This window comes from Diabrotica virgifera, chromosome 2 (genome assembly GCF_917563875.1).
Source record: "Diabrotica virgifera virgifera chromosome 2, PGI_DIABVI_V3a".
NCBI classification, from domain to species: domain Eukaryota; kingdom Metazoa; phylum Arthropoda; class Insecta; order Coleoptera; family Chrysomelidae; genus Diabrotica; species Diabrotica virgifera.
In genome coordinates, this window is record NC_065444.1 from 246,140,418 (window position 1) to 246,165,349 (window position 24,932).

Below are 24,932 nucleotides of genomic sequence, written 5' to 3' on the forward strand. Positions count from 1 at the left end.
TTGTCATGCAAGGTAAAATAATGGGAAAAAGAAGTGTGGGCCGCCGTACAACTTCTTGGCTTAAAAACCTACGCCAATGGTTTGGGAAAACTAGCACTGAACTATTTCGTGCGGCTGTAAATAAGACAATGATTGTTAATATGCTGCGCAACATAAGAGCCAACGATCGACAAGCGGTCTCGGCACCTTAAGAAGAAGACTAAACCAACTGTCATGCTGTCATGGACGACCGCACGAGATGGAAGCGAGTTATGCAGTAAGCCAAGACTCAGCTCGGGTTATAGTTGAAAAGAAGAGGAACGTTTATAAAGTTCCAACTTTCATTCCGTATTTTCTATCTCTTTTCCCCAAATAAAGTTACAATTAAAATAATTTCATGCGTTTTACCGAAGCTATCGGAAATATTTTGTTTGCATGACGTTTTGCCAAACGAATTGACCTGCCATATAAATATTTATAAACGTCAGCAAATAGAAATAAATCAGGTCATTTTATAATTAGATAACCCTGTTTTTCGGCCATGTTATATTTTGAATGGCCACTAATTTATTTATAATGTAAACATCAATAACAATTGAGAATTGATTTTATTGCGAAACGTACCGGTGAATAAAAAACAACTAAATACAAAAACTAAAAGCAGTTATTATTTAAAAGTTATTTAAACTGTGGATGAATAAATGAATTAAATAACAGTAAACAGACAAATTTTTATGTTAGTTTTCCAGTAAATAAACAGCTGGTATGCCAAATATCAACTCAACTCCAAAAAACAAATCGAAATTGCAGTGAAACAGTAAAAAAGCCAAATAAATGGCGTTAGAGCACAATTCGTCAAACCCTCTGTATATATATGAAGCGATCTTCTTCTTCTTCTTCTTTAAGTACCGTGCCCAAATTTTTAGGCGTGGGTAGCTTCCATAACAATTTGCCGATATCGTTCTCGATTTTGTGCGGCATGTAACAATTGATATGCTGATAAGCCAGTCCATTGACGAAGGATGCGGAGCCATGAATATTTCGTTTGACCAATTCCGCTTTTTCCGTCGATCTTTCAATTGAGTATTAACTGAAGCATCCTGTATCTGCTACCTCTCATTATATGCCCCAGATATTCAAGTTTGATATCACCTTCGCCTTGACCTACTCTGTTTAAAAGTTATCTGTTCGAAATTCGTTGAACCCAAGATATTCTGAGCATTCTACGATATGACCACATCTCGAAGGCTTCTAATTTGTTCATCATGTTAACCTTCATGATCCAGGTTTCACATCCATATAGTAATACAGGACACACATAACATTTTAGGAACTTGATTCTTAGTTGTAAGTTCAGCTGAGAGTTGCTCAGAATAGATCTAAGTTTCAAAAATGCTCCCCTTGCATTTTCTATACGAGTTTTAGTTTCTTCATCCGGATTAGTGTCTCGTTTATCCAACATCCTAGGTATTTAAAGTGGTTAACTTTTGTCATTGATTCATCACTGATAATTAGTTGCATAGGCCCGACGTCTTGTTTACTAACCACAGGTAACTTTGTCTTTGTTGCATTTATAGTCCGTTCTTTAACGGTAAAATATTGCAAAACCTCTAAATTTTAAAAAACCGCTTGGATTGACATGAAATTTGGCATACACATAGATAACAAGTCAAAGAAAAAAGTGATATTGTGCCGATATGTGCTTTTGCCCTGGGGGTGGTTTTCACCCCCTCTTGGGGGTATTTTTTCAAAAATAAGCACTTTGAATCGATGAAACTTACAGATCATATAAACACAACATAATTAAAATAATTTGTGGAGCGGTAACGATTAATTTCATTTAAGTTGCTAATTAGGGGTTGGTCTTCCCGATTTTTTTTTGCGAAAACAAAAGGGACCAACTTTATTTTGAGCGTAACTTGCTTAAATTTAATGCTAGAAACTTTTTGTAAAAACAGAAATAAAGCTTTTTTAAACACTTTAAAAAAGTTATAATGGGTTTTCCCCAAAAAGTGCTTAATTTTTTGGATATTTCACGTCGAAATATTCTTTTTGAAATTTGGTGAATATGAATCTATATTTCATTGGCTATAACTCTGGTTCTACGAAATCCGGAGACCTAACGCGTACAGCATTTTTTTTACTTTTTTATAAGCTATATTTTTGCTAAGAACGTTTTTTTCGACAAAATACTTACTTTTTGAGTTATTTGCGAAAAATCTTCTAAAAATGTGGTTATTTTGTTGAAAAATGAACATATTCACTCGCAAATACCTCGAAAGGTGTTGACTTGGCAAAAAAGCTCTATAGAACAAAAGTTACTTAAAATTAGTCAGTTTACCCCTTTCCGGACTTATTTTGGACATATATTTTTTCACCCCCAGGGCAAAAGCACACATCGGCACAATATCACTTTTTTTCTTTGACATATGAGCTATACGCATGCCAAATTTTATGTCAATCCAAGAGGTTCTTTAAAATTTAGAGCAAAAACCGTGAAAGAATGGACTATTATGTTAAATCCGTTATTGGAGCATTCTGTAGTGACTCGATCTATAAGGAATTGCAGCGAAACTCATAGTATATTACATGTTTCGGTATACCTTATCACGTCAGATATACGGGTAAGAAGGGGTGAAAAAGGATCAAAGCAATCAAAGGAATCAAATAAATTACGTGACAATTAGCAGAAAGTTCAGACAGACTATTAGTAAAATTCCTGGATTAGCATTACCTAGAGCAGACGTAGGACCCAAGCACAATCATATAAAAAACCAGCAGGTATTATTAAAAAAAAATTAGTCTATAAGAATAGCAGTAAGAAAAACAATAAAGAAGCTATTATAATTAAATAAGATACGTATTTTATAAATAAATTAAAACTTATAAAAACCGAATTCTCAAGCAAAAAGTTGACAAAAAACTGTTACGTATACATTTTAATAAAAACTCCATCGAATTCCATCTCCACTTAATCACCTCCAGACCAATAAAACGCGAAACTTTGACGTGGACAAGCCGCCCTGCCTCCCAATTAAGCCCCATCGCCGCAAAGAAAAATTGTGACCAAAAAACAAACCGATCCCCCTTTCCTCCCGCTCTTATGTCCCGGCAATCTAAACAATCCATTAATTTCCCAGACCCGAACGTACTTTAAGTGGAAATTTGGGTCCCATCGCTTTGGAACGATGGCCGTTTTCGATTTTTTCGGCTAATGATGTGAGGTCTCCAGGACCGGAATTTTTAATTAAGTCAATAATTAAACAATATTATCGGAATTACTCTTAAGAAGTCTTTTATAAAATGAAGTGTTCATGATTTCCTCGACAAGAACAAAACCTCTACATTGAGAACCAAAGCTTTCATAAAAATTTTAACTATTTAGAATGGGAAATAAGCCACAATATTATTAAAAAATGATTTTTATTAACGTAAGAATTTGGTATTAATTTTGAGAGTAAATTAAATGTAAGACCAAATACTTACGATGTCGGGATAGTATCACGAGGTTTTTCCTGGTTTTCCCTCGTGATTTACTATGAGATCTCTAACACGAGAATTTTAATGTCACCGTTGCATGTGGTTGTCTTTTTAAAGACAGATCACATGCTATGATTTTTTTGTGACGGATATTCTTGAGTTGGGGTTGATTTCATGTAATCGAATGAACTATCTTTCAGTAAAGTCGTCCCAGGAACGTAACTCATAAATATTGGCAATATCATTTTAAAGTCTTCTACTTTAAAATGTATCATATGTATCTGAATTGCCGATATAAATGAGTCAAATTAAATAAATTATTAGAAGAATTTTTTTACTAAGCAACAACATTTTTGTTTATATTAATAGTATTTTGTATTTTGACAACGACACCCGATTTGGGCGTCGAAACGTTAATAAAAATCATTTTTTAATAATATTGTGGCTTATTTCCCATTCTAAATAGTTAAAATTGTAAAAATGCCACAAGAAAATAGCTTCAGAACAACTTTCATAAAAAGTAAATAAAATCAAAACAAACTGTCCTTAATATGAAAATATAAAAAACTAAAACAAATAATGTTCTATTCTGCTGTAGGAGGCACTCAATCTGTTAAATATTATTTTTATGGGATTAAAACACGATTGATTATAATGATAATTACAGTTTAAATTTGTTTTGCAGGTTTCCAGTTAAAATCCAGAAATTATTTTCAAAAAAAAAAAGATAAGAAAATGGTTATTTATCTACTCTATGTCATATTATGTATAAGTTTTTAGTTTGTGGAAACTGTCATTATAGATAGCAGTGCGTGAAGTGTTTAAAGTGTGCGTGAAGTATCAATGTATTTTAAATGGGACTTACTTTTTCGCACTGTTTTTACATAATTTCATATAATTAAATATCCTTAACTTTCGCGTTGTCATGGTGATGACATAATGAGCAATAAATTACTTCAAAAGTTTTGACAGTTTTTTGGTTTGAAAAGAAGATTTGAACCTTATCTATAATTCTTTGTAGATCTGTAATGTTTTCTGCTATTAGTATTGTATCATCAGCATATCTAATTTCACATATGGGTAGGCCATTTATTTTTATGACTGCTATTTCATCTGCTAATGCTTTTTTGAATATTTCCTCTGAGTATGCATTAAACAGTGACGGCGACAAGACACATCCCTGTCTAACACCTCTTTTGATTTTTATTTTATTAGTGATTAAATTATTTATTCTTATGACAGCTTCTTGTTCAGGTACTTATGTCTGTAGGTTCTAACTTACAATAATATTTTCACTTTATACAGGTTCACCAATACCAAGAGAATTAGTGTTGATTGAGTACAGTTGAAAATAGGAAATAGAAGATCAATCCCATTTAGTATAACATCAGGACTTAGACAAGAATACCCCTTATCACTGTTGCTATTTAATCTGGCGTTAGATATGCAATAAGTAAAATATCGTCTGAATTGACATATGCTGATGATCTAGATTCAGTAGCTTATTCTAAAATAAAAGAGACCCTAGGAAGGTATTTTCACAATTCTAAGAAGAATCAGGTAGTCTAAGTCTTCGAATAAATGAAAAGAAGAAAAAATACATGTTAGTAAATGTTAGTAATCGAAAATCCAAGAAAAAAAGTTAGGCAGAACATAAATATTAATTACCACAGGTTCGAAGCAGTAAAAGAGTTAAATACCTAGGGGATGTAATTACAGATGACAACCACTAGCAAAAGAAGTCTCAGAAAAGATATTTGCTTGTAATAAAGCAATATCATCATTATTAACATCTAAGCTGCCAAAAAGTCAATCTAAATTAAGACAGCATATCAATTATTCACCCAGTTGTTACATAATATGGAAGTGAAACATCAACGAGAGAAATAAGCTGCTGGTATTTGGAAGGTATGTTCTCAGAATGATATTTAGTCATCAAAGAGATGAACTGACAGGAGAGTGGAGAAGGCGCGCAATGCTTAATTGTTGACTCTGTGTGGTACTGAAAACATTGTTAGACATATAAAATCTAACCGGATAACATGGGCACGTCATGTTCTACATAAGCTGAAAGGAAAACAGAGTGTTAAAGACAGTATTTTTTGAGAGACCAGACGGTTTAAAATCAGTAGGCCGCCCCAGAAAAAGATGGAAGTGTGATATTGAAGTCGATTTATCTAGGACTGGGGTAAAATAAGGGGGAAAGGAAGCGCAAGCTCGTAGAAGAGAGGTCCATAGTGAATACGGCGAAAACCCATCCTGAGTTGTATAGCCAAAGGAAGAGGATTATGAAATTATTGTTATAGTATGTTGCAAATAATCTAGTTTTATCGGAAAGAAAAAAACCTCATAAATAAAATATAGATACTTATTACAATTATATAGGTAAAACCACGGTACACGTACAGACGGTATGCAGAGGCGCATCTCTCTCGCTGCTGTGACGTCACGCGCGAGGAGAATGTTTTGTAAATGCATATCATTTTAGGAGATACGTTTCAATTTTATCGAATTTAAAATGATAGCGTCTGATTTTTTGATTAAAAATGATTATAAGAGAAAATAGTTTTATGTAGTATTATTATTCCTAGGGATTTAAAATTTGTCCACCTAACCGTTGTTCATTAAAAATGTATTTGAAAATTATTTTCTAGGAAATACGTCCAAAAATAATAAGCCTTGATTATTAATTGAAGAATACTATAAATACTTTTTTGCAGTATTTTCTTAATAACCCGATGAAATGTTTTCTCTCTAAATTGCCAGGTAATTAAAAAATACTTTCAAGAAAAGAAAAGATTGATGTTATATACAATACTATAAGTTATATGGTCCTACCAAAAAAAGGAAAGAAAAAATGCAGACATGTTAGAGAATATTTTATTGCAATAGAACAAAAATAATATAAAATACTGTTATATCTTAAAATTGGTTAATTTTGATATTTTCTTCTCTAAGCTCCTTTAAGCATTTTTAAACTAATTTTTCTATTTAACTCTCGTAGCCTAATATAACTTCGAGTTTTAGCGAAGTAAAGGACAACTTCGTAAGGCACTGATGTAGTTATTATTTGTGTCATTGTTTTATCAGCGAATTTGTGAAAAATGTTCTCCTCTTTAGATAAAGAGTTACCATGCATCTTATGAAACTCCGTCTCCAGTTTCAGAGCCACTTCCCACAAATCAACATTTGAGAGACAGCTTATATCCACTCAGAGGCTCTATCATGTCTCTATTAATGTTAAAATTAATTGTTCATCACATGTTGGAAGCTGTGACTCCTCAGTAATCGTCTCTATGTCCTTTTTATGTGCTAATGTACAACTTGAAAAGCTGTTTGATGATTTTATAATATCTTCCACCTCTTCTCTACGTCTTCGTTTTGTAATTCTCAGTGTTCTTTCTTCAGATTTTCGCTTTAGGTCAGTATTTGATGAACCTCCAGGTAAGTTTAGAGTAGGTACTGAACCTTGTAGAGATTCATCAGCCTTTAAATGACGAGCATTCTTTGGAGAGTAATTCAAAAGCCTTTGTTTCGGATGAATTTCATGTTTTTCTGCAAAATGTATTGAGCAAATCGTTACTAAAATACTAGACCTTATTCAACAAAGAAGAAATTGGAAAAACAAAGACGAGATTCGGTATAGAGAGATATATCGACAAATAAGATACGAGGTTAAGCGAGCAAAAGAGGACTGGATGGAACAAAGATGTCGTGAAATGGAAGAACTACAAAGAAAACATGACGAGTTTAATATACATAAAAAGCTTAAAGAAATTACCTACACTCAGAGAAAAAGAACTCCTCACTTTATGAGAAACTCCAAAGGTAAAATAATTCTCGACTTGGATGAAAAAAAGGAAGAATGGACTAACTATATAAAAGAGCTCTTCCTGGATACGAGGCCACCACTTAACACCACAAAGTATACGAATACTGGTCCTAGTATTTTAAAAGCGGAAGTAGAGAAAGCCATCAAACAGAGCAAAAATGGGAAATCTCCAGGCCCTGACCAAATACCATCAGTCTGGCTCAAAATTCTGGATGACGACAATGTCTCACAACTAACAAACATTTATAACCATATATACGAGACTGGCATGATGCCACAGATATGGTTAGAGTCTACATTTATTCCACTCCCAAAAAAGCCTAATACATCATCATGTAAAGACTTTAGGCTAATTAGTCTCATGAGCCACTCTCTCAAGCTACTTCTTAAGATAATTCTTAATAGAATCAAGCAGAAATGTGAAGAGACAATGGGAAACAAACAATTCGGTTTCAGAGAAGGATTGGGAACAAGGGAAGCTTTGTTCTCAATGTTAACATTACTTCAACGATCATGGGAAGTACAGAAACCAATTTACGTCTGCTTTATAGATTTTGAGAAGGCGTTCGATAGAGTTCAACATGATAGGTTGTTTGAATATCTAGAAATGATTGGAATAGACGATAAAGATCTGAGGCTTTTACAACATCTATATTGGAATCAAGAAGCTTCTATTCTGGTAGACGGCAAAGAAACAGACAAAATTTTCATTCAAAGAGGTGTCAGACAGGGTTGTGTGTTATCCCCAACTTTGTTTAACGTATACTCAGAAATAATTTTTAATGAAGCCTTGGAAGGACAATGTGGAGTTCGAATCGGGGGAGAAACTATTAACAACATCAGATATGCAGACGACACCGCGATCATGGCTGAAAATATCGAAGATCTTCAAATTCCTTATAGATCGAGTCACTAGAGAATGCTACAATAACGGACTTAACATAAATGCAACAAAGACAAAGTTACTTGTGGTTAGTAAACAAGACGTCGGCCCTATGCAACTAATTGTCAATGATGAATCAATAACAAAAGTTAACCATTTTAAATACCTAGGATGTTGGATAAACGAGACACTAAATCCGGATGAAGAAATTAAAACTCGTATAGAAATTGCAAGAGGAGCATTTATGAAACTTAGATCTATTCTGAGCCACTCTCAGCTGAACTTACAACTAAGAATCAAGTTCCTAAAATGTTATGTGTATCCTGTATTACTATATGGATGTGAAACCTGGATCATGAAGGTTAACATGATGAACAAATTAGAAGCCTTTGAGATGTGGTCGTATCGTAGAATGCTCAGAATATCTTGGGTTCAACGCATTTCAAACAGAGAAGTCTTAAACAGAGTAGGTCAAGGCGAAGGTGACTTAATGAAGATGATAAAAAAGAGAAAACTTGAATATCTGGGGCATATAGTGAGAGGTAGCAGATACAGGATGCTGCAGTTAATACTCAATGGAAAGATCGACGGAAAAAGGGGAATTGGTCGAAAGAAATATTCATGGCTCCGAAACCTTCGTCAATGGACTGGCTTATTAGCAGATCAATTGTTACATGCCGCACAAGATCGAGAACGATATCGGCAAATTGTTATGGAAGCTACCCACGCCTAAAAATTTGGGCACGGTACTTAAAGAAGAAGAAGAAATCGTTACTGAAAAAAGTTAAAGTTACTTATACATAAAACATATTATTATAGATATAAATATTTATTTAATACAGCTCTTTTTTATATCTTCTTATTACTTATTTTTGATATTTTATCAATTTCTTATAAATATTAATTTTAGAATTAATTCCCAAATAACGCTCGATTTCATAATCAGTTAAAGAGGACTTTAAATTTTAAGTTGGTACCTTCATCAATGCAATTCATATGGGTAAATGTCAACTTTAAAGTGAACTTTATATGATGTTCACTTTAAGTTGATTATGAAACCGGGCTACATTTTTTAGGCGTTACATTTTTTAAATTAATTTTATTATATGAGGAGCTAATTTTCATAACCCCATATGTCCACATTGGGTATTTTTTCAGGAGAGTAAAAAAACCGATTCACCTAGATTATTTCACCAAAACATATTTATGTAATATAGTTATAATTCAGTATTGGTTTATGAGCTAAGAAAACTACTTATTTGTGTAGAAAGAGGTATAACAAATTAAAAATATGATATAAAAGTTGTTAGATATGGGGTTATGCATGAAACATATGTCACATGTGGGGTTATGAACATAACAGGTTTGGATATGTGGTGTTTTGATCAAATCAATTTACTATAGTTTAGCATAACGGGACCTCCGACGTTGAACGTTTTTTGTCATTATGAACCTACCAACTAATTGGTCCTGAAAAAGTTTTTCAGGTTTCGAATAAAGAGGCTTCCGAAATGCACGGGCATCACTAGGCCGAACTATACAACATTTAAAAGCTTTACCTTTATGTAAGCAACCTATGAACACACAACCACCAGCAGGAGCAGCGTATCTCTTTTCCTTAAGAAGTTGACGCTTTGGAACTGTCTTTTGTCTTTTTCGTGATCCAGAACTTACTCTTCCAAATAATACTAATTCACTATCTAAATTACCTTCATTTAAATCCATAATTTTACTCAATTAAGCACAAACCAACATTAAATTATAACCTTCCTCTGAAACTAACCTAAGATTGTGTACTGTCAAAGTCAACAATAACAATCAAATCAAAACCATGTATTTAAATCACGTGATTGGAATTACTTACTTCTCTATGGATGAATAGAAAATGTGGGGTTTTGCTATAACCGTTACATATCAGATGTGGGGTTTTGCTTTAACACCTAATTTTAAATTAATATTACAACTGGAAATATGGGTTTTTGATCAGCAATAAACATGAGACGCAATGCGTTTTAAAATGACGAATTAGAAATATCTCTCCTGTAAAAAAAATATTTTTGAACATGTGGGGTTATGAAAATTACCTCCTCATAATAATATCTTCTCTGCGACAAGCGATTATCCATTGTTTCGACAAATTATCTGTCTTTAGAAAGCTGAAGTATTTTATTTTCGCACCTTCTGTACTTTGATTACAGTTTTTGCAATTATATACGGCACAATTCGGCATTGCAAATTTATGCCAGACCCACACGATACCAAAAACAATACAAATAATAAATTGAATATTAATACGTTCAATAATGTCTAATAATTAAAAGTAACAAAATATATTCTCCGATCCGTAAAACAATCAGGTGTAAAGAATTTCACAAACGCATGTAAAAATGTATCTGCAAGTCAAGTGGCAAGTGTGTGGGTTCCTCGAAGCTGACGTCGTGCGCGAAACGGACGGAATTAGGCGCCAAAATCGGCATAACTTCTGTACGTATACCGTGGGTAAAACTAGGAAGTTTAGATTAATATGAGATTACAAACTAAGGCAAGCCGCACACCAACGAAACATGAAATGAAAAATATGAAACATGAAACGTAAAATGCGTTTCATGCAAATTAAACACGGCTAAACAAATCTTGAAGGCCGCCTACCAATGAAACGAGTGTGATTCATGCTCATAACACATTTTTATTTTCGGAAAGTTTCATAAATGGCCGGACGTCTATTTGTTTAGCAGTGTTTTATTTCCATGAAACGTGATTTACGTTTCATGTTTCTTTGATGTGCGGCTTTCCTAAGAGATCTAATTTGTGATTTAACACTGCTGGATGCAATTCTCTTTATTATATTTATTTTCTTCTTCTTTTTATTAACTCAATATTATACGTAAATTAAAAAGGCGTTAATTGTTGGGAGTACATACAAACTTGATAATTAAAACTCAAACAAGTCCTTAGTGCTTGGGTCAACCCTGCTAACTTTCCTTTATTTCCTGCCCTACTCTATTTTTTTCCGGTAATTATGCGAAGGCGACAATTTACTTTTCGGGTGTGTGTATCGTAGCAGGCGGCCCGTCAACTTGTAAACAATCGGGTGTCGCGAGCGCGAGCTCCATCGCCTACCGTGATTAACGATCAGGCTGATTTATATTTCACCGGAATTGATTAATCGAAGTTGGCTATGGTACGAGGCCGGTAAGTGTTCCGAGTTTCACGTCGATTAAGCTCCCGGATCGACGACTGACAAACGCGATTTGTTACGAGGATTTAATTTTTTCCTGATTTCCTTCCTGCAGGAAAGAAATCTACAAATAATTCGACGCTTTGAGAGACCTTAAACGTACTTGTCGAGACATCAAATGATCAAAATACTTGACTTTTTGACCTTATGGATTCTTCGTTCCCTTTCAGGAAGGTTGAGTTGTTTGTTGACTAGAAGTTGCGTTTCAAAAAACGATTTGTTAAATATTATTAGTATAGCCTGGGATGTCAAGCCTAATTTTTCTTGGGTAGCTTCATTTTGATGAGTCGTACAACTTTTGTCTTTACCCCATTTTTCGCTTGTAGTTGCTAACAGGGGTATCAGAGAAGAAATAATATTTTGATTTGAGATTTCTCAAAATTAAATACCTAAATTTAAACTCTATGATAGATAAAATAACTTTTTAAATAAAAGGTTTTATTCCCTTATTATACAATATTCTCTACCTCTTCTTTTTGTATAGACATGACTCTGTCTGTGTTTTCAATGTGCCTCTAGTAAGTTGTCATCCCATCGGTTTCGTGGTCTTCCCACTGATGGTCTTCCTATTGGGGAACCGTCTCTCGCTGTCCTGACTACCCTATTTGTTGTCATCCGGCTTATGTGGTCATTCCATTATATTCTTCTGTTTCTTACCCAGTTATTAATGTTATCTACCTTGCATCTCCGTCGTATATCTGTACTTCTAGCTCTGTCCCATAGAGTCTTACCATCGATTTTTTGAAGGGTTTTCATCTCCGCTGTTTCGAGCTATATTTTTGTCCTCTCTGTGTCGGGTCGTGTTTCTGCCACGTATGTCATTATTGGTCTGATGACTGTTTTGTAAATTCTGCCTTTCATTTCTTTTCCGATATTTCTATTTCTCCATACTGTGTCATTCAGGCAACCTGCGGCTCTGTTTGCTCTATTTACTTGATTTTCCAATTCTGTTTCGAGCCTTCCGTAGCTAGATAGTGTGATGCCTAGGTATTTAAACTCCATCACTTGTTTTATTTTCTGACCTTCCAGCTCCAATTTACATCTTATTGGATCTGCTGTTATAACCATGCATTTTGTCATTTGTGAGGAAATTAACATGTTAAATTTTCTGGCGATTATGTTGAATTGGTGCAGAATACGTTGCAAATCATCTTCACTTTGAGAGATTAGTATTGCGTCGTCCGCATAACAGATTATTTTAAGTTGTTTATCTCCCATTTGGTATCCTTTTTTAGTTCTTACTTTTTTTATTATTTCGTCCATGATCACCTTGAACAATAAAGGACTCAAGGAATCCCCTTGTCTTATCCCATTGCCGGCTTCAATTGGGTTAGTTAGTTCATCTTTCACTTTTAGTTTTATTGTGTTGTTCTGGTAGATGTTTTCGATCGTTTTAATTATTCCTAGAGGTACCTCTCTCGAGTATAACAAATGGATAACGTCCTTTAATGTGACCATGTCAAATGCTTTCTTTAGGTCCACGAAACATTAATATGCCGGTTTGTTGTATTCCAACGATTTCTCTTGAACTTGCCTCATAAATATAGCGTCATTGCATGCCTTTCCCGACCTAAAACCTTGTTGTTCTTTTGCTGTTATAATTTCATTCAATTTGTTTGTTATCACTTCATATTCTCTACCGAAATTCCTATTTGTACTGTACTTTATAAAATTATAAGTTTAATAGATTATTATATTATGCCACCAGCATATAATGATGGTAATTTTAATGCGAGAATGACGCATACGAAACGAGCCGCGTAGTGGCGATTTTTGTATAGAATACGAGCTTTATAATGATAATTAAATGCAAGTTGTATACAGGGTTTTTCTATGATCATTCACAACAAAAAACATGTTCAAATTTATTAATTTTGTAACACAAAAAAATTAAGTAATCATATTGTTAAATTAATATTTTGTTGGTAAATTTTTATTTTAAATATTATAATTATTATTAAAATAATTTTGAGGATAAATTTTTAATATCCCTATCGTCTGCAGACATTTTCTTAAAAATATTTAATTTTTAAATTAAAGAGCGCCTGCCTATGGATCGAAAAATCCGAAAAGGTCGTGAGTTCGAATCTCACCAGGGTCAGAAATTTTTCGTTTATTATTAATTAATCATTGAGGGATCGGTACCCACCGGAGGGACCGCAGACTTTCGGATACAATTAGCGTCTCTTTGCAAAGACAATGACGTCGACTTTGCAAAGTAACAAGACACTTACTCAACACACACACTACACATTACTCCCCTGAGTTAGTGATAAGTTATAGTCTAAAAAACAATTATGACAGGAGCGTCATTTGAAATTTTGTTTGGGGGGGGCAAGCACTATATATACAATACATTATATATGATGTTATGATGAATATTGATGTATTTTCTGTAAATTTCAGTCATTTTCAGGGCCAGGGTGGGGCAAATGCCCCCCCCCTGGACGCCCAAATGACGCCCCTGAATTATGAAATTGACTGGCCAGTTGGGTGTGAAAACCAGTGCCAATAAAACACAAAACACACACACAATTTTTAAATTAATCAGTATGTTTACATATTGTGAACTGTCAAAACATGTATTTGATTCGACACTGGTCGAGAGGTAGTGAAATTATAATTGATATATTAAAATATGAGGCCTGGATCCCGCGTACCAAAAAAAAAGTTGATTAATAGCAAGCTGAAAATTTGTTAATAGGTTAACGGTGTCTAGTCGGACAAACTTTGATATACGGGAACACTGGTACAGGGGAAGTTTTATTTGTGGAACAGTTTAAAAATTCTGAACGTCAGATTATGAAAACGTCCCATGTATTTTGTCGGACAGAACATCCAATTGATTTGTTACCCTTTCATTAAACTCTCATGCAAAAATCAGGTTGCTATTACTAACCAAAATGATTCCTGTCATTTGACATGTTCTTCGTGTTCCACTCATTAAAATGCTCAGTTGGTGATAAACACCAGCCTGATTTTTGCATGAGAGTTTAATGAAATGGTACCAAATCAATTGGAAGTTCTGTCCGACAAAATACATGGAACGTTTTCGTAGTCTGACGTTCCAAATGTTTAACCTGTTCCACACTTTAAAACTTCCCCTGTTCCAGTGTTCCTATACATCAAAATTTGTCCGACTAGACACCATTAAAATATTAACAGATTTTCATCTTGCTATTAATCAACTTTTTTTAGTATTCGGGATCCAGGTCTATATGAGAGTAAAAAATACCTTGTACTTCTTAATACTTTTATTAATGTTTTTATTATTTGTGCTTACAGGTGATAAATACGAAGCAGTTTCGATGGACAACGGCTACAAGAAGTACATGATGCTGAAGATACGTCGTGTAACCAAGATAGATTTCGGATCATACAAATGTGTAGCGAAAAATTCGTTAGGAGAAACTGACGGAGTGATCAAACTTGAAGGTAAATATAATACAGTGGAACCTCGATAAGTCGGATTAATCGGGACCGCAGCCGGTCCGGGTTATCGAAAATCCGGGTTAGCCGGAGAATATGGTAAAAATTAATAAAATACATATAAATAATAAACAAATACACATTATAATTGCAAAAACATGAAATACATATGCACAGTACATGTAAATTACGTACAGTTGTATACAGTATCGTATATTTGTTGGTAAAAAACTCTGTCAAAGTGAAAAAATGATTGTTTTGTCTGATAAAAATTGGTCCGGGTTAGCCGGACTTCCGGGTTATCGGACGCCGACTTATCGGGGTTCCACTTTACTTAATTTTAGGGCACAATACATTTTAATTCATAGAAATTTAGCAAGGATATAAACATACACAAGTTTTACGACCACTTAAATCCAAACGATTTTAAAAAAATTATAAACCGTTCTAAATTATTTATTCAAGACCATTAGTTACTCTTTTATGCTGTTAGTTCTAACTATTGACATGACATATACCGTTACATTAACGTCGATAAAAAAATATATACAAAATTTGTATTTTTTTATTAATTGAATTTTAAATTCTTGAAATCAATGAGTTGCTTTTGGAGAAAGAAGGCGTACAAGAAAGTACAATGTCCCTTGAGAGATAAACGTCGATCAAAAACTTTTAATTTAGCAACCACATAATTGCCTTTGCCAATGATATACACCCGTGTTTCCCAAAATGTTGGTCGCGACAACTTCTGGAGTCGATCGCGAAAGAATTCAAAATTAATTAGACGTTGGCCAAATTATTCCAGATTTCAGAGCCAATGCGAATGCGCGACATTCGGCAAATGCTACGCACTCTTCTCGAATCCGTGTCCTATTTGTATAATAAGCTGCGTCACGGAGCTTCTTCTCTAGGTGCCATGCTGTCACTGCTTTGAAGGTTGGCAATCATGAGAGCGATTTTTACTTTTGAGACCGCGGCTCTAAATAATTCGTTGTTACTACATCCAAACCATTCCCTAAGGTTCTTTAGCCATGAATTACATCTCCTTCCTATGGATCTTCTTTTCTGGATTTTTTCATGCATAATGACCTGGAGTATTAGGTATTTATCTTGTCTCGTCACATGTCCCATATATCTCAGTTTTCTTCTTTTAACTGTAAGAAGTACTTTCCTTTTCTTATACATACGTCTCATTACCTCTACGTTGGTTATTCTATCTACCCATGAAATCTTCAGTATTCTTAGGTACATCCAGATCTCGAATACCTTCAATCTCCTCACGTCATTTTTCCTCAGTGTCCACGCTTCCATTCCGTACTGTAATACGGATAACACCTTAACAGCCGTAATTTTAACTCAATGCTTAATCCTCGACAGCAGAGGATCCTCTTCATTCTTGTTAACGTGCTTCTGGCCTGTTCGATTCTAATTCATATTTCTTGAGAGCTGTCATTGTTTTCATTAATGGTTGTACCTAGGTATTTGAATTCCCTTACTCTTCCAATAGGTTTATTCTGTACATAAAACTCACGAATATCCTGAGTTGTCTTTGTTATTATTATATATTTTGTCTTGCTTATATTGAGCGATAGTCCATATTCTTCACTTACCGCGGTCACTTTATTAAGCAGTATATGTAGGTCTTCATGTGATTCGGCTAAAAGATCTGCATCATCACTGTATATCAGTATCTATTAAGTTACGATAAGTAGAAATTCTTTAGACATCGGGTAGGTACTCTTGAACAAACGCAAAAATCTCACAATACGAACTTAAATACGAATTTAAAACAATTTTCTATTTTTTATAATATATGTATTTTTATTTACTTGTTATGTTAAAAATATCTATTTCTAACAATTTTAAAGCTAATTGGTTCTGACGACCAAAGCCATAAATTCCAAAAAAAAATAAAAAAGTAAAAAAAATAAAAAATTGAGAAAAAATTTAAAAAAAAATCCCACACGTTACAACAATTTTCCTCGAGGCACTTACGAGTGAAAAGTTATGTTGCAAAATGTTTCATCAAGTTATCACGGAAAAGGATAAAACGTGAAATTTTTTCTAACGGCACGACTGCTCTCGGGTTAAGAGCAAACAAAATCAACAACTGGAGAAACAAGTCTACTAATATACAAGAAATTACAGAAAAGCATATAAATTATTGACTGCATTCCCGTTAGCCGAAATTTTACAGAGTAATAATCCCAAATATATAAATATCGACATTCACAATAAATGAATAAAAGACTTAAATAAAAACGCACTTGCGTCTTGCAAATTTTGCAAGAAAATCACACCAAAAGTAAAAATAGTGGGAAACCTAAACGAGAAAGAAAAGTGAAACAAAAAAAGAATGTAGAAAATCAAATAAAAGAATGTAATACTGCTGACCACAAATATGAAAACAGCATATCAATAAATGATTAAAATAATGATATACCATCCCGTATACTCAAACAGCAAAATCGACAGCGAAAATATAACACAAACTGAAAAAACTAAAACTGAAAAAAAAAATGGAAGATATACTTACAGACCAGGACTAATCTGTAAAAAAACGTGTATTTTTTAATGTGCGAGGTGGCATTCGGATTTTTGCAGATAAAGTTAGGTGACACCTTCAGCAATAATAATTGACTTATGCTCCTTCTCAAATATGCCCGGAACATTAATAAAAAAATTAAAATATTTAAAAATTTCGAAAAACATCGATTTTTTTCTATTTTCTTTGCTTATAACTTTAAAACGGTTCGTTTTAGAACAAAGTCGTAGATAAATATAATAAATATAATTGAATTTTGTATGATATACCACTGGTCCAAAATGTCTTAAGGTATTACATTTTCTGCAATATAGCAATAAATACAAAATAAGGGGGCAAAATGCGCCTGTTGTTTTTCAATATTTCTTAACCACTTTGGTGGCATTTAGAACCTTCGCTTCTAGCCTTTAGTAATTCGCTTAGAAAATTCTTATAACTTACTTAAATGGTCTACCAAATTTCATTAAAATCAACCTAATAGATTTTGCATAATAAATTTGCAATATAAATGTTTTTAAACAAAATTGGAAAGAAATCCTTTGTAAAAGGTATAAAATTTTTTTATTAAAAATCCCTTAAAAGGGCTACATCATAACAAAACGTTTTCGATTTTTATAAAAAAATCATCATCAGTGTTCGATAAACTGGATGCTAGCTGAGCCACAAAAGAAAAATATCTGGGTAAAAACCCTTTACATAAAATATAGATGCCTTAAAAGTGCATACTTCAATAAAAATGCCTGTGATGGTCACATGGCAAACAGGATAATGCCCTAAGGTAAGGTATACAGGTTTCCCAACACGTGGGATCCAAATTGAGTTGATCACATTTCAATGACTTAATGGCAACTGAATGTGATCATTGAAATGTGATCAACTCAATTTGGATCCCACGTGTTGGGAAACCTGTATACCTTACCTTAGGGCATTCTCCTGTTTGCCATGTGACCATCACAGGCCTTTTTATTGAAGTATGCACTTTTAAGGCATCTATATTTTATGTAAAGGGTTTTTACCCAGATATTTTTCTTTTGTTGCTCAGCTAGCATCCAGTTTATCGAACACTGATGATGATTTTTTTATAAAAATCGAAAACGTTTTGTTATGATGTAGCCCTTTTAAGGGATTTTTAATATTAAAAAATTTTTATACATTTTACAAAGGATTTCTTTCCAATTTTGTGATTGATGGTATACAGCCAACTACAGGAAAACTTTTTCTTTTCCTTGTGGATTTTTTAAACAAGTTCAAATTTTTTAAAATCTTTCTGAACAAAAAGTAGACCATTTAGAAGTTGGCTAATTTTTTTACATATAAAGAGGTGCTCGACCTATCTAATACACTTTACAGGAAATAAAATCGGAATATTTAAGGGGCCTCAGCAATGTTTTATAATTATAAACAATTTTTTGGCTTATAAACAAATAGCTTTAATTAATAATAAAAAAATAAATTTTTAGCAATGCAAATAATTAAAACCGTTATAATTTGACTTATACAGTAAAACCTGTCAGTAACGGCCACTAAAAATTAAATAACTATTGGCCGATATAGAAAGGTGGCCGCTATTGCCAGTTTTTGTAGTCATACATATTTGTGTACATATTTAAAATTGGTTTGGGAAATTTTTAAACTCGCCGTTAGGACAGGTGGCCGATGTTGGCAGGTGGCTGTCAGCCGAGTTGCTATTTTATTTTTTAATCAAAAGTTATTCTCGTTCAAAAATTTTATCGTTTATCTCGAAAACTATGCATCCTACGAAAAAACTTTTAAGAACATTTTTTGCTTAGAATTTCCCAAGAAATACAAAAAAATGTTTTATTTTGCGATAAATCGATGTTATGTAATTCCTCAAGTTCTTTGTTTATAAAAATCTTATCGACATCCGGATCAACTGTTACCCAAAAAATTCGTGTCCTACGGGTCAAAATACATAAAAAAATTTGGGTAAGTCCATCTAAATAAAGGAGCCCCTCCTGGATACAGCACTAATTTGTTTATAAGCCAAAAAAATGTTCTTCTTCTTCTTCTTCTTCTTCTTTTATATAGGCAGTACTGCCTTTTTTTCTTCAACGGTTGCTTTCTGCCCCTAAGTTGTCATTCCATCTTTTCCTTGGGCGTCCTATACTTCTCCTGCCTAACGGTGACTTGTCCCTGGCTATTCTTACTATCCTTGATTCAGACGTCCTGCTTATGTGCTCATTCCACTCTTCTTTTCTGTTCTTTACCCAGGTATTTATATTGTCTACCCCACATATGCGTCTGATTTCCTCACTTCTTACCCTATCCTGTAGTCCTTTTCCAGCAATCCTTCTTAAGATCTTCATTTCGTTGGTATCCAGATGTCTTCGTGTTTTGCTTGTATCTGGTCTTGTTTTGGCCGTGTAAGTCATAACTGGCCTAATAACTGACTTTCGTATATATTCGGGCCTTTGTTTCCAATCTTAGGTGTTTGTTTTTCCAAATTGTGTCGTTTAGGCATCCGGCCGTTCTACTGGCTTTAATTATTTGGTCTTTTATCTCTTCTTCGATATTGTTGTCGGCTGATAGATTAATTCCCAGATATTTGAAAGTCATTACTTGTTGTATAATTTGATTGTCTAACTCCAATTTGCATCTTATTGGTTCTTTGGCAATTACTAAGCTTTTTGTTTTTTGGGCTGATATTTTCATATTCATTTCTTTTGTGTTAATGTTGAACTCGTGCAATAATCTTTGTAGGTCGTCTTCGTACTCTGCTACTAACACGGTGTCATCAGCGTAACAGAGTATTTTTATCTCTCTATTGCCCATTTTATACCCTCTTTTTTTCTTCACTTGTTTTATTATTGCATCCAATATTATGTTAAACAGTGGAGGGCTTAGTGAATCTCCTTGCCTGATTTCTGTGTTTGTTTCTATGGGTTCTGTTATTATTCCATTGATTATCATTTCTATTTTATTTCTTACATATATATGTTTTCTATCAGTTTTATGATATCCAGTGGTAAATTTTTCTCATATAGTAGGTGTATCACATCTTTTAATTGGATTCTATCAAACGCTTTCTCTAGGTATATGAAACATAAAAAGGCTGGTGTGTTATATTCTAATGATTTCTCCGCTATTTGCCTTATCACAAAAACTGCATCGTTACATGATCTTCCACTTCTAAATCCTTGTTGTTCATCCGATATATTTATGCACGCCATTATTTTCTCCATAAGTATTTTTGTTGTGAGTTTCAGTATAGTGCTCAGTAAATTTATCCCTCTATAGTTATTGGGGTCTGCCCTATCACCTTTCTTAAATAACGCTATCATTTGAGTGGTTCTCCATTCTTCTGGAATTCTTCCTGTATTTATTATTTTACTTATAAGGATATTCAGTTCTTTGTGAAGTCTATCTCCTCCGTATTTTAAAAGTTCATTAGCTATTCCATCTTTCCCAGGAGCTTTTGATTTTTCATCTTTTTTAAGGCGTTCTTTATATCTTCCTCTTTAATTTCTGTTTTCTCATCCGATTCTAATCCTGGTGTTTCCAGTTCTTTGTGATTAGCTGTTTGATAGAGGTTTTTGTAAGTAAGTTGTCCATGTATTTGTATCAATATGTTTTACTTCTATCAATTCCTTCATCTCTGCTCTTTGACCTCTTATTATTTTCCACATATCCTTTTGCATCCCATAAAAGTCGTGCTCCATCTCTTTTGAAGATGCTTCCCAATGTTCGGTTTTCTTCCTTCTTACTATTGAGTTTAATTCATTCCATTCTCTTTTATATTCTTCATATGTTTGTCTCGCTCTTTTGGACTTGTATTCTAGGTAGATTTTCTTTTTTTCTTGGCATTTTATTTTTATTTCTTCACAGAACCATGAAGTTCTCATTTTCTTTCGTATATGTTTACTTATCTTACGTTCTCCAAGTGCTTCCGTTGCTGCCATTTTGATATTATCTCTGATCTTCCTCCAACTTTCTTCTATGTCTTCATCCGGTGTAATGTAGTTTTCATTCAGTACTTTTTGCAGTCTTCTCTGGTATAAAAAATTGTTTATAACTTTAAAACATTGCTGAGGCTGCTTAAATAATCCGATTTCAATTCTGTAAAGTGCATTAGATAGGTGGAGTGCTTCTTTATATGCAAAAATATTGACAAATTTTTGTATGTTCTAGTTTTTGTTGTGCAGTATTTTAAAAAATTTTAAATTTTTACAAAAGCTTAGAATGTAAAATTATTATTCAAAATCTATTAAGTCAATTTTAATGAATTTTGGTGAACGGTTTAAGCACATTACAAAAATTTTCTAAGCGAATTAGGAAGGTTCCAAGTTTAACCAAAATTATGGAAAAACATTGAATAAAGACAGGCTTGTTTTGCCCCCTATTTTATATTTATGGCTATTTTGCAGCAAGGGTGTTAAATAAAGACATTTTTAGCCAATCATATCTAACAGAAAATTTAATTATCTTTAAAAAACTCTAACATGAAGTAAAACCACTTCTATGTAATTGGTATATTTATTAAAATCTAAAAAATCCCAATGGATTGAGTAAAATATGTCCAATTCGGTACGTTTTCAGACCTATCGGTCCATCGTCAGTGAATCTACAATAAAATAAGTAATCCCACTATTAAAATTGAAAGATGGTTGAAATTTTGAAAGCTAGAAGAGTGTGGTTAGATTACTTACGTGCATACTTGCTAAATAGCCCCAGAATCAAACAATGGTTGAATTTATAATTCGATTTACATTATTTAAAAATAATATTAAACAGGCTAAACGCCGATGTTACAGGATATAACCTACGGCAACATGGTGAAACCCTACCAAAAACTCAATCAACCATCTTAGGCCAACATTGATTATAACGTGTCAAAAGTGTGTAAGGAATTGTTTGAAGTGACATGGACAGTAGAGAAAAAGGTAGTGGATTTTCAATGTTTATTAACCAAAAGGTCATGACCCAAAACAAATGATAAAGATTTTAATATCTGAAAATGTCTAACATTTTTAAATCTATTGGTTTTTGAAAAGAAAATTGTGATATACAAAATTAATTTAGAATATAAGATTATTTATGTTGACTGTATACTATACCATTAGATTGATCAAAGTGATAGAAAGAAAGTATGAGCTGCTGTCAATAATGATAAAAAGATAAAAACAGATGATGGTGAGAGAAGAGAAAGAATAAGTATTAGTTGGAATGTTATTGTACAAAATGAATAAATAGGTAGACAAGTTATTTAAGTCTATATTGTATTGGTGGTTGTATATGTAAAAGGAAAATATTGTTATTTAAACAAAGAAATGGAAATTTTTCTAAATAATGGATTAGAGTTAGGATACAGTCAATATACTTAATAGTGTGCAATATGTAAATGAAGAGGATTGTAATTATTATGACATGTTTTATTTTATTTTAAAAAAACTTTTGAGAGCATTCTTGTGACAAAGTGAGGGTATGTGAAGTTGAAGATAAAGAAATGTATGATTATAGCTGAGTCCAGTTGATACAAGAATGAAATTAAAATGAAATTAATATTGAAAATGTACTGAATAAAATAAAACCAAAGTAAGAAAAAAGAATATTGATATAATTTAATTGTAATAATAATGGGTCTGAATGATAACTGAAATTAAGTGATGGAATAGTAGTTGGAGAGGTAATTTTTGAAATTTTTAAATATTTTATTTTTTTTTTTTTAATATTCCGGGCCTATTTGAGAAGGAGCATAAGTCAATTATTATTAGCGAAGTTATCACCTAACTTTATCCGCAAAAATCCGAATGCCACCTCTCACATCCACCTAAACACAGATCTTTCCTGGTCTATTAAGAAAGTGACACAATAAACGTTATCAGAAATAATAAACTATGTATAACAAAACGGTAAGATTTTACAAAACATTTGTATGTTTTAAAACTGCTACGTAAATTAAAATAATACGTTATGTGTAACTTTTTTAAAATAAAAATATACCACTCGGCTAATAACCTTATGGGCTAATATAAGTAAACTTAGGGATTAATGCGGTTAAAAAAATATATTTATGATTAAAGTATTGATAAGTATGTTAGTACACAAAACGAAAATTGGTAATAAAAAACTAAATTACCAATTCCCTTTTCCAAGAAACAAAAAATACCTTTTTACTAACATTCATATCTCGGTAAATAAATCTATTCCAGTCCCAGTAGCTTTCAGGATTCTCCTATTTTAAAATAGCAGCGATAGCTTTCGGTTGATTTTTATAGAATTTACAGCTTTCCTGCAAAATGAACTTTTAATCTTTTTTGCTTCATCTCTATTGCTATTTACGAGAATGAGAAAAACGGCATTGCCCAGTTTTATTTCCATGCTCCAAAAGAACATTCTGAAGTAGAAGTTGACAATCGCTTGTGAAAGTAGCTTTATTGTAGGGATGGGAAAAACCTACCGGTTATAACCTAAAGTCGTTTTTTTTTTACTTCGCAATAACCTGTTTTACCGGTTGTTTTTTGCTCCGGTTATAACCGGTTTTTTTCTCTTTAAAGTAATAACCGGTGAAAAACTGGATAAGTTATTATACCTCCGAAAAAAATAAGAAATTCGAAGAAAAAATATGGTTCGTTTTATATTAATCAATATACTTCATTAATCAATTTGTTTAATGTTGAGTTTATATTATCGCAATCAACAAAGAATTTTTAAAAGATTTATTATAACACATAAAACCAAACATGGGAATGAAACTGCGATGAAATGGAATCACATCCAGATGTAAACAAGTCTTCGGGGGCTTAGGGGATTCATGGGACATCTAAGAAGGAGGATATAAATACAACAAATATACAGCCCATCAACACCAATGTATTTAAAAGTCATCATCATCATCACGTAGCGCTACAATCCTGGGTGAGTCCTCGCAGACTGTGCAACTCTCTTCCGATTTGTTCGGTCTTCCATCAACCTAGGGTTAAATGGACTGTTCATTTTCCGGAGATCTGGATTATTCAACTTCAAGGCCGATCACCTGCTAATCACAAAAATATTAATAGAAAAATGTAGTGAATACAAGTTTTCTGTTTCTATAGCATTTGTAGACTACGAAAAAGCTTTCGACACTATAGAACACACGGCCGTAATAAACGCAATTCAAAATTGTAGAGTAGACAGCAGATATATTAACTTAATAAAAGAAACTATGAACCAAACTACAGCTACATACTACCTAAATGGAAATGAATACACGAACCTTGAAACAGGGGAGTCAAATAGGGAGACACTCTATCACCCAAACTGTTCACCTTAGTTTTGGAGGACGTGTTTAAAAATCTAAATTGAAAATATAAGGGAATAAACATCAATGGCCGCTACCTCAGTAATCTACGATTTGCGGATGATATAATCCTGATAGCTACTGACCTACAAGAACTTCAAACCATGCTTTCAGAACTACACACAAAATCTTCTAAAATATGACTGAAAATGAATTTAAACAAAACAAAAATCATGCACTTCGAAGAAACCGTGACAATAATAAACGCCAAAGTTATAGAAAAAGTTGAAGAATATATACTTAGGA

At 33.1% G+C, this 24,932-nt stretch overlaps 2 protein-coding genes across 3 annotated transcripts in view; both read left to right on the forward strand.

Moving 5' to 3' along the window:
- LOC114326742 (neurotrimin-like) overlaps positions 1 to 24,932 on the forward strand; it is an 880,435-nt gene that overhangs the window by 806,477 nt on the left and 49,026 nt on the right. For both annotated transcript variants that reach the window (XM_050643137.1, XM_050643138.1), the window contains exon 8: positions 14,698 to 14,847. In XM_050643137.1, coding sequence (XP_050499094.1) covers positions 14,698 to 14,847 — 150 coding nt within the window. The remainder of the gene's footprint in view (positions 1 to 14,697; positions 14,848 to 24,932) is intronic.
- Positions 1 to 24,932, forward strand: part of LOC114326749 (lambda-crystallin homolog) — a 593,088-nt gene that overhangs the window by 97,703 nt on the left and 470,453 nt on the right. The gene's annotated exons all lie outside the window — the stretch shown is intronic.